This window comes from Anas acuta, chromosome 13 (assembly GCF_963932015.1).
Source record: "Anas acuta chromosome 13, bAnaAcu1.1, whole genome shotgun sequence".
In the NCBI taxonomy this organism is placed as follows: domain Eukaryota; kingdom Metazoa; phylum Chordata; class Aves; order Anseriformes; family Anatidae; genus Anas; species Anas acuta.
The window spans coordinates 13024061-13037971 of NC_088991.1; the positions used below are offsets into that span (position 1 = coordinate 13024061).

The 13911-nt window shown below is 48.3% G+C and overlaps 1 protein-coding gene across 3 annotated transcripts in view; it reads left to right on the top strand.

The window, feature by feature from the left end:
• The first annotated feature begins 5085 nt into the window (after nt 1–5085).
• Nucleotides 5086–13911, top strand: part of DOCK11 (dedicator of cytokinesis 11) — an 80773-nt gene continuing 71947 nt past the window's right edge. For all 3 annotated transcript variants that reach the window (XM_068697647.1, XM_068697645.1, XM_068697646.1), the window contains exon 1: nt 5086–5266. In XM_068697647.1, the coding sequence (XP_068553748.1) occupies nt 5165–5266 (102 nt within the window). In that variant the 5' untranslated portion in view covers nt 5086–5164. The remainder of the gene's footprint in view (nt 5267–13911) is intronic.

Consider the following 13911-nt stretch of genomic DNA (forward strand, 5'->3'; position numbering starts at 1 on the left):
GAGTTGCAAGGGGTACATTGTCTGACAAAATAAATAGAAAAAAACGTTATGTGCTATAGAAAATTATTTTCAGATGGCACACTTGGAGTAAGTATAACTCAGATTTGAAAATGTTTGTGTACATGAATCACAGAATCACAGAATTTCTAGGTTGGAAGAGACCTCAAGATCATCGAGTCCAACCTCTGACCTAACGCTAACAGTCCCCACTAAACCATATCCCTAAGCTCTACATCTAAACGTCTTTTAAAGACCTCCAGGGATGGTGACTCCACCACTTCCCTGGGCAGCCTGTTCCAGAGTCTAACAACCCTTTCAGTAAAGTTCTTAAGTATCTCTCTTCATGAGACAAAAACAAGCTCTCAAGATTTTGGTTTTGTTACTTTGAGTTCTACTGAGTTGACAGCTGACACAATAGAGAGGAATGTGTGAGAATAATCCTGCCATACATTAGAATCTAAACTATCTACAATATTTGGTATGTGACTCCAAAAATGAGTTTCTGTAATAGGTTATACATGTATATCTAGAAGACTGTAACTGACAGTTTCCTGTGAGCTAATCTCAGACACTTCTGAAGTTTGGTATAGATGCTACACATTTAGTGACGTGCAAGCAAAGAAGCTGCTTTATATGGTATAAACACCACCTCTTTGCTACAGCTTTCACAAAGAATCCCGTAGATCCTGCTGGCCCCCCAGCTTGCCTTGCACAAGGTGAGTTGGCCTCACCTTGTACAGCAGCCATGGCATGCAGAGCAGCAGTGTGAGACCCTGCTGAGATAAGCACTCACCTGGACTGCACCCTTCTGGGAAAATCAGTGTTTGGACTTGATGGTTCTCCTGTCTTTGAGCTGTGGTTGTGCAATCCTGTGTAAGTCAGCAGAGGGCGGTCCTTTAACAGCAAGGCTTCAAATTAAGCATCAGTAAGCATTAATCTACTGCTACCCAGCTGCAGTATGCTTCCTTCACAGGTGTGGAGAAGCCAACAATAAGCAGTTTCTTGTTGACAGTGCCTTTGACATATCCAGCATTAGGTGACACAAGTCAATAGGTAGGACAGATGGCACAGAAGGAGTAACAGTAGTAGCTAAGGTCTGCTAAACCTCAGTTGACAACAGAGTCCAAACGGTGCTGTTCTTGCCATATCCAGCCTTGCATGTAAGAGTGCCAGTGCTTTAATCAGGCTACTTTTGGGGCACCAGATGTGCAGTGTATAGCTAAGGAAAAGGCAAGTGTTGTCTAACCAGATTATCAAATACGTAGGTTTTTCCCATTCTTGCTTGACATTACGCATGAGCTACACAGAAAGCACTGCTTGAGGAATTCTTCACTTCTGAACCCAGAGCAGTCTGTGCCTTGGCTTTGTTATCAAGAAGGGTAAATGCGCAGATGTGATTCCAGGGCTGCATCCTTTTTATTGTCGTTATTTTAAATCTTGAACCGCCTTAAAATACCACAGTTTTACCTCACAGAAATTGCAAAGTGAGGAAACTGAAGACGTAAAGGCATTTATAACCCCTTCCCTCCCAGCAAAATATGTCTGGATCTGGGTTACGGAGTCCTGTGGGTTCACTGCAGGAATGCAGGCTACTATCCAATGAAGTGAAACAATGGGATTAATCACCTGCTTAAGGTCAGTTACTTAGTTAAGTGTTTTTCTGGGATAGGCCCTTTTGAAGGTGATAAAAAGGCCCACGGTTAACCAGTGAAGGCAGTTCTAAACGGGATTATTTGCTAATGATAATGAGTGTCTTTTACTTTGGATGGTTCATAAGAAATGAAATCCTAAACCTGCTTCTAACCCTTCAGTTTGTCTCAGAGGCTTTCAGAGACGATTCCAGAGTCCCGTAAGTAGGGTTCTGGATCTTATATTAGTGTCAGCTACAGGCTGATGTCTATTACCCAAAAAATTGATTGTCCCTTAGTGCATCTTCCATGTCACAATGCTACTGATAAGTGGGGAAGATTCTGCTGTTAGTCTATTATGATGTCCCTTGCAAATCTTGTTTTCTTGTAGTCTGTTCTATCCATCTGACCTAGGGAAGGAGCTGGCAGGAGAGCTGCGTCACCCATGTTGGTTATGCTTTCCAGTGTATCTCCTTGCTGTTCACCATGAGCTGGTGCTGTTGCTCACCCTCTGATCAGCCAGGCAGGTGCAGATGTCTCTGATGACTTGGAAAGCTGGAATGGATGTCATTAAGATTTTAACTGTCTAGAAAGTCATGTAAATAGGTAAATACATATATATATATATATATATATATATATATATATATATATATATATATATTCTGTTATCTTGGGTTGCCAGTCCAAGCTTTTTTTGTGGGAACACTTGGATTTCCAGGGTGAAAAGATTTGTCATATTCCATCATCCTTCCTTCCCTTCAAATCTTGGGCTGCAGGTCAAAGTAGCCTGGACAGCTGTTCACACACACGCTGATATTGTGGGTTTTCACTATCAGCACACACAATGCAAAGCACTGAAATCCCCTTGTGGTTTCTGATATGTCATCAATTCTGTGCTTGCTCTGAGGACATTTCAGGCTTTTTTTTTTTTTTTTTTTTTTTTTTTTTTAAAAGCTGGTAGTCAAAGGCTGATACAGGCTGGAGGTAGTTTGGCATCAGCTGTGAGTTCTCTTCTGGCTGTGAACTCCATGTTGTTATAGGAGCTTTACATTATTATTATTTTTTTGTTTGTGTGCTTGTGTCTGTGCTGTTACTTAGGTTTTACTGAAATTTCCTTTTAGGTTGGGTAGACCATAAAGCCTGGTTAGTTGCAGAGTACATTTCTACATTCAGGCTGTCAATTTTGCCTCTCCTCAGAAAGAGGAGTTACCTGCCTGACCTTGATGAATGCAGGGTGACAGACAACGGAAGCAGGAAGAGCTATCCTAAAGACAACCTTGGACTGCAGCGAAGACTATTTCTTCAGAAAACCTGGTGTTCATTGCAGTTCCTGCGCTCCCAGTAAATGCACGTGCACATGCCTGGGAAAAAGGCAGCCAATCTGTCAGCTGTAACCCATCAGATGGAGAGCCTGGTGCTGGGTGCTCTTGTTGGAATCTTCTAAAGGCAAAGGAGAGGCTGCTGATGCTTACATGGAAGAAGGCAGCAGCCTAGGCATTACTAAGTTATACACTGAAAAAATATTTTACTAAACTGTTTTTTGAAAAATGAAACTGGGATCTGCATTTTTTTTTCTGAAAAACCATCACTGGCCTTTCTTCCCCATGCAAAATGAGATACAAGTCTTGCAACCTTGGGCTCTTTGCAGTTATAATAACTGTTATAATTTTGTTGCAGTGATGCTGTGGCTGCTGTTATCTTGCCTTAGTACTCCTTGTGCTTGAAACTCATATTCTGATGTTCGAGCTTCCTGAGAGGGAGTCAGAGCTTTCTGCATGTTGTTTTCATGTGATGTGTCCTTCCCATTATTTCTGTTTTCCTTTTGTTTTCATGCTTAGCTCCAAAAATCAGCCTCACTCTTTGCTGGTCTTCCATGGCTTCTTAGCTCATTTGAGTGGGATGCTGATGTGCAGCTGATCAGACGCAGCTCCTCACTGGCACCACACCAAGCTCATAACCTTACTGGAAAGTTCTTGCTTCTGACTGCATAAACAAGGGTGGGTGCTCTAGGGATGATTTTATTTTAAGTGACCCATCACAACGCTCTTCTTAGCCCTTTGGCAAATGTTCTAGTTCTCAGAGCTCTTCCTATCTAGCAAACCAAAGACAGAAATGGCACTGCTGTAAGTGCTGGTCCTTGATCAGACGTGCTGTGCTGGCTCATGCTCTCCTGTGGTGCCCAGGCTGCCCAAAGCAACCGCTTGGGCTCTTCCCTGCAGGCAGCATGAAAAAGGCTGCCCAGTTCTAGGACAAGCAGCCATACACACACAAGCTATGCTGTGTTCCCTGTCCTCTCGCAGCCAGGTGACTGAGCACTGTTGCCATAGCCCGGCTCATCACAGTGCGGTCGGTGGGGTTGTGTAATGTGGCACTTTAGCTGGCAAAATCTCTGCAAGAATGTGCACGGGTGAAGGGATAAGGAAGTGAACCTCAGTGCTCTGCAGCTGGAATTGTTTTTCAGGAAGCTTATTGCTTCTTCAGAAACAATTTAGACAAGATTTGGAAAAGCCTAGCGAAAGGATATTTGTGAAATGTTAATTCTCCAGCTAATAGCCCCCTTCTTTTCCTGTCCCTCATCTAGTAGATATTTTACATTAAAGGATAAACTTTTAGATTTGTTTTGCCTCTGGTGTAGAAAATCAGAGCGATGCTTAATATGAAATGGTGTCTGCTGCCTCTTCAGTGAACTGCTAAAAAGCAGAACAATAACTCTCTTGCATGCTTTAGAAGTCACAAATAACATTTTAAATGGTTTGGATCATAATGGCTGTATTCATTGCCCCCCTACAGACTGGCTCTCACAATCTAACCGATTTCTCTATATGTTGTGTGACTGACAGCGTGCCTCTAATTCCAGTGGAGTCCTTGTGAGCAGTATTTAATCAGCCATATGGCACAATATGTGTAAATTCCTTAACGCTGTGACTACAGGGCAGCTCTATTCCATTCAATATTTTACTGCACAGACAAAACACACAATAAAAATAAGCAAACGCATTTAAAATAAAGGTATTAAGGTGCAAAATATATATTAAAAAAATAAAAGTCAATGGATCTCTCTGCCTTTATTGTAATTTCAAAATCACCATCCTGGGAACAATGCACGGCGCTAAAGCAAGCGGGACCGGGAATTAATCTCACTTCTAAGGACCCTTCCTTCCACCCCCGCTGCTTTTCTTGTTTTTGCAGCCAGGGAGCTGGGCTCACGGCCGCTCTCATCACAACCCCGGAGAGGTCGGAGAGGCTCAGGACCACGATCTCGCCCCGGCTCCAGCTCAGCCTTACAGCAGGGACCCACCTGGGGCAGAGCTGCACGGAGCCTCCCCCTCCTCCGGTCCCGGGCACCCCGGCCGGGCGGCACCTGCCGCGGGGACAAAGCGGGGCCGCGCCGGGGGCGGGAGCCGAGCTCGGGCCCTCCCCAGCTCCGCCCGCAGCCGCCGAGCGGCTCCGCCCGGCCCCCGCCCGGCCCCGGCCCCGGCCCGGCCCCGCCTGCCCGCAGCAGCCCCGCTCGGCTCGGCGCGGACCATGCCGCTATGGCGGAGGTGAGGAAGTTCACCAAGCGGCTCAGCAAGCCGGGCACGGCCGCCGAGCTGCGGCAGAGCGTGTCGGAGGCGGTGCGCAGCTCTTTCGTCCTGGTGAGTGAGGGGCGCGGAGGGGCGGCACGGCTCAGCCCGGCTCGGCACCGCGGTACCTCGGGCAGCTCCCGCCGGGGCCGCGCCCAGGCTGGGGAGCGGTGGCGGAAGGGGTAGAGAGAGGCAGGGGATGCTCAGAGCAGGGGAAGAGGAAAAGGAAAGGGCTGGGCAGGGGATGGGGATGGGGATGGGGGAGGTGGGGGCCACCTGCAGTCCCTGTGCCCGTCTGAACGTCGCTCGGAGATGCGAGGACCGCAGGAACCGGCGCTTCTGTCGCTTAGGATTAGGGTTAGGTAGCGCTCCCGTAGCGGGAGCGGGAATTAATAAGAAGCCATCAGTGCCGGGCAGCGAGTGAACAGGTGCTGGAACTCAGCCTGGTAGGGTGCAGGCAATGTAAATTTGGCAAATAAATAGGGTAGGACTGAAGGGCACAGCCTGGCAAGGTGAGAGGGATGTGGGCATTGGCATAAGGGGCAGTGTGATGTATCCCAGGAATCACGCTCAAACGTCTGGGGCGAAAGTCATGTGCTTTCTCAGATGCATTTCATCCCTGCCTGTGGGATGCTGCAGCAGGTTGTCTTTGTTGTGCTCACAGCTGTGCAAATGTTAGCTGTGGTACCCTGGGTGGATGCTTGGGTCAGTTCAAAGCTTCCCTGGGCTTTGTTGGATGTGTTTCACTGCTGCTCATTGAATTACTCTAGCATGCAATCACGCTTGACCTTGACTTTGATGGAAGGTTGTTCAGTGGGACATGCAGAAAGTACAATACAAGTTCAGTGAATAATTCCTATTCAGTTTCTACTGGCACATTAAATGGTGTGTGAGCTAAGTGGAGGGTTTTTAACAGTTCTCTTCAAAATAGAGTTTTCTTGTAAATGTGTTAATTGCTAGGGCTGAAAAAAAAATCATGGTAATAATACAGTCTGATTTCCTTGTGCCAAGGCTATTGTTTCCTGTGTGCAGTCGTTCAGGGATCTTTAGAGGCTCCTTTGGGGTTTGCTTTCACTCTTTCATCAACAATACATAGAAACAAATGCTTTGTAGAAGCTGATGGAACCTCGTTAAAAATGAGCTTGTTTAGGAGCTAAAGAGCTTTGGTATCCTACAGGCAAACAGTTACACAAGGCCTGTGCAGGGTGCCCTCTGCAATAGACTGGAGGGTAAGGTGGGATTGCAGATGAAAATAAATGAAATCCTGACAGCAACCCAAAGGAGCCAGCGGAGTCCAGCAGCTGTCAGCAGCCACTCTCTTTCTGAGCCTCTCTAGGGTTTCATTGCCCACACTGTTCCTGCCAACTCTATCTCATTCCCTTTCAGACAGGCAAATCCCCCAGGGCTGCTGTGCTGCTCAGTGTGTTTGCAGCCAAGCGCCGGAGGAGGGTGAGGGAAGGTGTCTCTGATTCCCGGGGCTTGGCAGAGTTTCTTGCTTTTGACAGTTCAGTGGCAAGGGATAAATCCCAGCACTTCTGCATCACCAGGAAGAGCCATAAGATGCTGCAGCATTCTGGGACCGTGGAAGGAGGTGGTGTAAGCTTAAAGACTGTCTCAGATAGCACTTTGGACACCTGCAGTGATGATGTGTGAGGTGCATACTCCCCAGGTTTCTCCAAGGACAAGGTGGTTCCTCTGCATCTGCCAGATCATCATGTTTGTGAGGAAGGGACGGATGTCTGTGCTGAGGTGTGCTGGCTGTAGCTGAGTCCACAGAGATCTGTGAATGTTAATGTGGATGAGACAAGGGGTGGGGAGCAGAGCTAACACTGCATGTGCCTGATCACACAACTTCACCTGCAGGAGGAGTGGGCACCATAAAGGCCCATTACTGTGTAGATGGAGCTCAGCATTTTGGGCATTCAAGGCACTCCCTTGAGAGGAGGAACTGTCTGGAGTAAGACGCCATTTGCAGTCAGTGAATGAAATACTGCTAAATGAAAACATCTCAGGGAGGAGAACCTTTAACGTCACAGAAAAGGTCAGCCTGTGTAGAGCCATAATTTGTGCGTCAAAGGAGACGCATTTCCAGCCAGGAACACTGCGCTCCTGCAAGGCCACCCTGAGTGAGTGGGACATCTGGCGTGATGCAGCTCCCAAAATGCTGTCCTGCAGGTGCAATGCAGTTGTTTCTGTTCCTGGTTTCCCATTTACGCTCATCTAGCACCCTGAGGATATCCGTTCTTCTCTTCGGTGTGCAAACCTGGAGTGAAGTCAATGCGAGTTTTGTTGGTAACTTCTGGCAGGGCTTTGCTCTTTAGTGAAAGGGAAGCAGCAGAAAGTGTGGTGCTTGGGCTTCCCAGCAAAGAGAGGCTGCCCACAGCTTCACTCCCAGCCTTCCTGAGGTGGCCTGTGTTGCCCATGTCCCACCCATTGCCCTTTGCACCAGCTGCTAGGATGCAGTCATTGTTCTTCCTGTCATGATTTAAGGGGAGCTGTGATCCTGATCTGTAGCAGTGAAAGTCTAGGCTGCGGTGGAGAGCTCAGAGGCAACTCATTCCCCCTGGATGGGGAAGGATGAAGCACAGCTTTCACTTGGTGCTGTTCTGTTTCTTCTTCCTGTGCTGGTGTTCCCAGTGTGCTGGCTGTCATTCTGGCCTTGCATCACGTTCACAGACGGGCTTTGTAGAGGAGGTCTTGGCAAGAAAAAAGACTTCAGCAGGAATCCCTTGAAAGCACACACAGCCCTACAAAGCACTACTGCAAGCACTTAGGGTGCTGTAGGCACCAGGGCATGTGGGAACCCCGATTCTGTCTGCACACTTTTCCTTGCAAAGCCGCAGGGCAGATTGTATCAAATTCAGCTATGAATGGTCCCTGATGCGTGCTACCGATTATAAATCATTGGACAGAGATTTGGCAGAATAACAGACAAACAGGGTCACTGTTGAAATAGACAAATGCAAAAGCATTAAATTGGCTGGTGGGATAAATGACATGCAAAACAATGAAGGAAAAAAAAAATAAGATTTGGTTAAAAAGAAGAACAGTCAAAGCATAAGTATGATAACTGACACCACTCTTAACCAAGGGATTACCTGCAGTTTAAACCTTGGGGCACCAATAATAAAATACTGTGTTAAAACTGCAACTTCAGAGCCAGAGTACAAAGTGCTGATGCTATCTGAGAGGGGTAGCGAGGCCAGACCTCTAGCAAGAAAAGGAGCAGCCAGGAGACCTTTGATAGTGAATAGGCTCTCTTTATTTTGGCTCAGACGTTCAATGAAATCTCCCTCCCCTCCATATTTGGTATGTTGCTGACTATTAATGGGAAGGTCGTGTGGTGAGGCAGGGGAAACCTGCACTGAGTTGCCCACCAAGGTGGGACATACACAGCCACAGGAGCACCACGGGACAGAGCTCAGCCTTCACCAGGAGGATGGAGCCCCATGCTCCCTGGTCTGGCAGAGGTGTCTGTGCACCTCTCCCTTGCCCCATCTTTGCTTTCCACTCAAAACGTTATGGGGTACTGTAGAGTTGAGCAGAGCACGTGTGCTGGAATGAGATCTGTAATCTGTGGCACTGCCAGAAGAAAAGCAAAGGCTCTGCCTTCTGCCTCAGGACGCAGATCAACTGCACATGGTCACTTGCATTGTTTGGCCTGGGTGAGCATAAGGCCAAGGCTTCCCTGTGCCTCCCCCCCCTCACAGGAGCCGTGCGCTCAGCAGCGGCTGGGCCCTGGCGGGGTGAGGGTGGTCTCAAGCCAGTTGCAGGCTTTCCAAAGGTGTCATTCGCTGTGCTGTGACAGAGAAACGAAATGTGGGAGATGGGAGATCACAGGAACAAGCATTTGACAAAACCCAGACAATCCTTTTTCCCACAGTGCTGCCAAAACCAGTCATCTGGTGGTAATTGTAAGTATCCCCCAAGTACTCTGATTTTCTTTAGATCATTTCTATGCAGATTAACTGAAGACCCATTCACTGCTTCACCACAGAGGTTTACACAGGATGCAGACCCAGAGCATCGTACCTGGGCACCTGCAGCTGTGCAGGCTTTCCCCAAGCTGGGTGTCAGCCTTCTCTGTGGGGCATCCCAAGGCACAGCTCGGTGACATGTGTCCTGTGCACGCAGGCACAGCTTGGTGCTGTGTGCCCCACGCGCTCTGGCACACTCACAGCTCTCAGCCACCCACCTGGCAGCACGTGAGCTCCCAGCAATTTAAATATGGGAGGACCTCTGCTTGCAAACAATTTCATCAATCGTTGCCATACAGATGTGTTCAAATCCAGAGCATCTTCTCTCCTGTGTTACGCGGTGCTATGGGATGTGCTCCCTGTAACAGCACCATGAGACTGTGGGCAGCACGCCAGGAGGAGAAGATGGCTTTTATTTGATCCTGGTGGGACTGGGTTGGTATGTGTCGCTCAGTTTCAGGCAGACACAAAATAGGAGATAAAAAGCTCCCAAAGAGATATATTAAGAAGGTTTTGACTTGAAGCAAAAAGGCACTTTGTTCTTTCTGTGTGTGTGTGGTTTGTTTTTTTTAACATCTTAATCTATATTGTATGTGACTGAATTTGTACTCATGCAGGGGAAATCAGCTTTCTGCGTAGAATCCTATTTTAATTATCTACATTTGCTTTGATCAATGTGCAGACTGTTTATGTGCACTGCTCGTAGCGATCTTAGTGCTGAAGAGAGACACATTATACGCATGTTCCCCCTTGGGTGTAGTCAGTACTCTGTGTTTGCATAACTTCAATAGAAAAAGAGATGTACTGGAGACAAGGGAGGAAATTCAGCCCTTACTTCAGTGGGTGGGAGTTTTGCTGCCGGTTCAGCTGGGGCAGGCTTTCCTGCTGCGGCTGGCTGCCTCCAGAGACTGCCACTACTGCTTGCTCGAGTGGCTTCTGTGGAAGTGTACACAGTGAGATTATTACTCACAGGGGCTTAGTCAAGAAAAAACTTATACACATTCTTAAAATTAATCACATACTTTCCTGAATTGGGGCTTGTGTACTGTGAAGGGCTGAATTTAGCTCAGTATTGGCTGGTTGCTGTGACATGGCCTTGGGCAGTGCACGCAGTGGAAGTGGCCTGGTTTGTTCCTGCGTGAGCACAACTGGGGTGTGCTCTGGATGAAGGGCACCACTTTACAGGGAGGAGCAAGGGCCCTGCTACACCACACAGCTATTTGGGGCCACTTCTTAGCAAATCTCCAGCAAATCTACCAATGCCCAGTCCGGAAGAGAGAGAAATACCTCCCCCATGCATGCCTGTGTGCTGAGGAATGGGTACTGTAGTCTGAGCTGTGGTCACTACAGCCTTATCTGGAGGTTTTTGGAGACTACAACAAACTTCTGATAGGCATTAAATCTTACCCTTCCCAAAGCATCATTTAAATATGATTCATCTGAGGAAGAGAGCAAACCAGGCAGCCCTTAAACTCGTGTGTACATACCTCTTGCCGCTTTTTGCTGGCTGTGTGGCCAGGGCTTTAGCACTCATTGGACAAGGCTGAGAATGGTTTGTCCTGTGCCAGAGGCAGTGTCATGAAATTACAGGTGTCCCTGCATTGACAGCATCTGCCCCGACCTGCCACCGTCAATGCAGTGAAACGCCTGGAACAGATGGTTGTTCTTGGTGCCTGCAGCTAGTGCCAGCAATGCAGCTGGGGACGTGGTGTGCTCAAAATCCAGCGAGGGGACAGTTCTAGGGCTTTGTTTCATCTCTGTCTGGTATCTGGGGATATTTGCAGAGTCCTTTCCAGAACCAGGATCATTTGAACCTGGGCTGCTGTAGTGCATATTACAGCATCCTTTCATAGAGGCAGTTTGGTGGCTCTTAGAGTGTTTCACTTAAGTCTTTGCACACTGATTTATCATCTCTAATGATGCAAAATTGCACAAGGCTTTTGACATTTCTGTGGCCTAAGAATGCAAATCACAATCACACACAGTAGCTGAACAGCAACCACTCCTGGGGCATATGCGTGGTTTTAGATTTCCCTGCTTAATTGCCTCCTCACTGCTGTTCTGGCCAAGGAAGAGAAGGATGGCTTTGTATGCCTTTGTGGGCATCGCTGTCATCTTAGAAACACTGGAGTGTTTTTCCCTGCTGCCATCTCCCTCCATCTCTTTCATTCCTTTAAAAAGTACAAATCAAAGCTCTCCCTTGCTGACTCCTCTTCCCTTCAGCGCAGCCCTGTCTCATCTCTACCATTTTTCCCTGCCTCCTGCTGCTTCTCTAATGGGGTCAGGTCTGCTCATTCCTAACCCCTTTCTCACCCCTGTCTCCTTTCTTGCTGAACTGCAATTTCTTTCTCTCTTCTATTAATAACTCCTGCCACAGGGCTATCCCTGGGGAGCAGCTGTGTGTGGAAGGAGACCCTACCTGCTTCAATACAGAGCACTCCATCCTCCTTCCTATGTTTTGGCAGTGGTTGGGAGCCTGGGATGCAGGTTGGAGCTGAGCTAGCAGGGTGCAGATGAAGGCCATGGACTGTAGCCTGCATGCCGAGGGCTTGGGGCAGGGGTACCCAGGCAGCAGCAAGGTCCCACAGCATGGCAGAAGCTGTGGCTTCTCTCGGGTGTTTGGTAGAACCGGGGAATCCATGAGTGTTGATTTTTTTGTGCAATTCAGCCCCACGCATCTGCAGAGTTGCTGCAGGCTGTATGCAGAATCAGGAGAGGAGAAAGGAGTCTCCACCTCTTGTAGGCAGATGATTGTCCTGGCTCTTCCACAGCAGGTTGGGGCTTCAGGAAAGTTGCTCCTGGCTCAGGTTTCCCTTGCAGTTCCACCTTTTTCTCCAAGCTCCCTTGTCCCTTTGAATAATGCTGGAGCTTGTGCGGATGTCTTCACCTGGGAGAAACTTGGAGGTGCTTCCATCAACAACAGCATTTCATCTGTAGCCGAGTCAAAGCATTTCAGAGCCTGTCCAGCAGCCTCAGAGGCCCTCCTGGAGCCCTCAGCCACCATGTGTTTATTGGGGAGAACATGGTTTAACTTTGCAGCCCAAAGGCAGAGCTGAGATGGGCGCTGACACGATTTCCTGAGCTGGTTAAGTCACCACTGACATCCCCGGGGCCTGACTTCACTGTTGTGGGTGTTCACTCTATTGCTAAGGCAACCCAAAACCAGATTGTGACTTCCTGCTTTGGTTCCCCCTGCAGTGCTGCATGGGCTGGCGCCCAGCCGGGCAGAGAAGCAGCTCGCCTCCTCCCGGGGCTGCTCGCCTGCGGGGAGTGGCTGCCCAGTTGGCTCAGCCCAGTGCGAGTGAGATTTCTTGAGTGAAAAACAAGGGTTTTTTAAGAGCAGGCAGGAAAGGGAGGGGTTCTGCTTGTGTGCAATTAATTGTTTTCAGATGTTCTGAAGCTGGATCTTCTGGAGATGGATGCTAAATATAAAACTGATACTACATAAATAAATGATGAAATACCAGTGACATCTGAAAAGCACTCTGGGATGCTCTAGTTAAGAACTTATATAAATATCACGCATTATTGTCATTATAATAACTATTTCCCTTTTTTAGCATGCCCGTGCTTACAGAATGTTTTGAGAATTCCTATCTGGCAGAAATTCAGCTGTCCCATGGAAACCAGTAGCTTTTTGCCAATTTCTATTAACGCTATTATTTTCAGAAGAGAAAATCAAAGCTGCGCTGTTTCCATCTCTCATGCTCTGCAGCAGATGCTCAGCTGGATGCAGGTGCAGCTCTGCTGACACAGAGATGCACTGATCCTTCCCTCTGCTCCTCATGCGGAAGGGCTGGGTTTGAGGCTGGACATACCTGTGCCAGGGTATAGGATGAGCACTGCTGGGGTACCCTGCTGCAGGCAGCACCTAACATCTCCTGAGGGAACCTGTGCTGCTGCAGAGGAGATCTGTTTGCTGCTGGAAGAGGAGCAAACAACTGAGCAAAACCCCTAAAAGCTGCATGGGAGGAAGCCTTTTTCCAGCCAGTCTCCAGACCCATCTCAGCCTTCAGAAGTGCTTCCTCCCATGCACCCGACCCCTCCACCTATAAGCCATGTATGCCATTCACACAAAGCCCTCTGAGAGCTTTTGGGTCAGGGTTACAGCAGAGTCTTGCACTCTTCCTGGGATGCAGTGTTTTTGTTCCTCCAGCACAACCAGGATTCCTGTCTAGGCATTTGTCTCATGTTTCTAAACTTCCTTCTCTCTGGCCAGTGTAAAAATAGTTTTGGCCTGCTCCTACCCCACTTTATTGACTGTTTCTCATCCCTGTGGTTTTACTGTAGCACGTCTCTGTGCATCTCTTACTGTGCCCGGCTGTTCCATCCAGCCGAGGGCTGGGTTTGCAGCAGACTCATAGGCAGGAGCTCCCCGCCACCCAGTGAGAGCTGCCTCCCTCCTGGTTTCTCCTCAAAATGTGGCTTTGCTAAGAAGCCTGCAAACCCCTTGGCAGCAGCAAGGCTGCGTCGTGTTGTGACTGCTGCCATCTGTGCTGACTAACGCTGTCGCCCTGTTTGCCCTTCCTCCCCTGTTTCTCCATTTCCACCTCTTCTTTCCTCAGCTTCAGATACTGTCTGGTTTTGCACTGGGTTAAAACAGTTCCAGACATTGAACAGGCAAGCTCAGGGTCTCTCACTTTTTGTTTTTCTGCCTTATACCGAGGTTCCTGGAATAATGAGTTATGTGTGAATCTCAGCTTTTTTAAATGAAGTACCCTAGCCCTCTTGCAAGCTTGA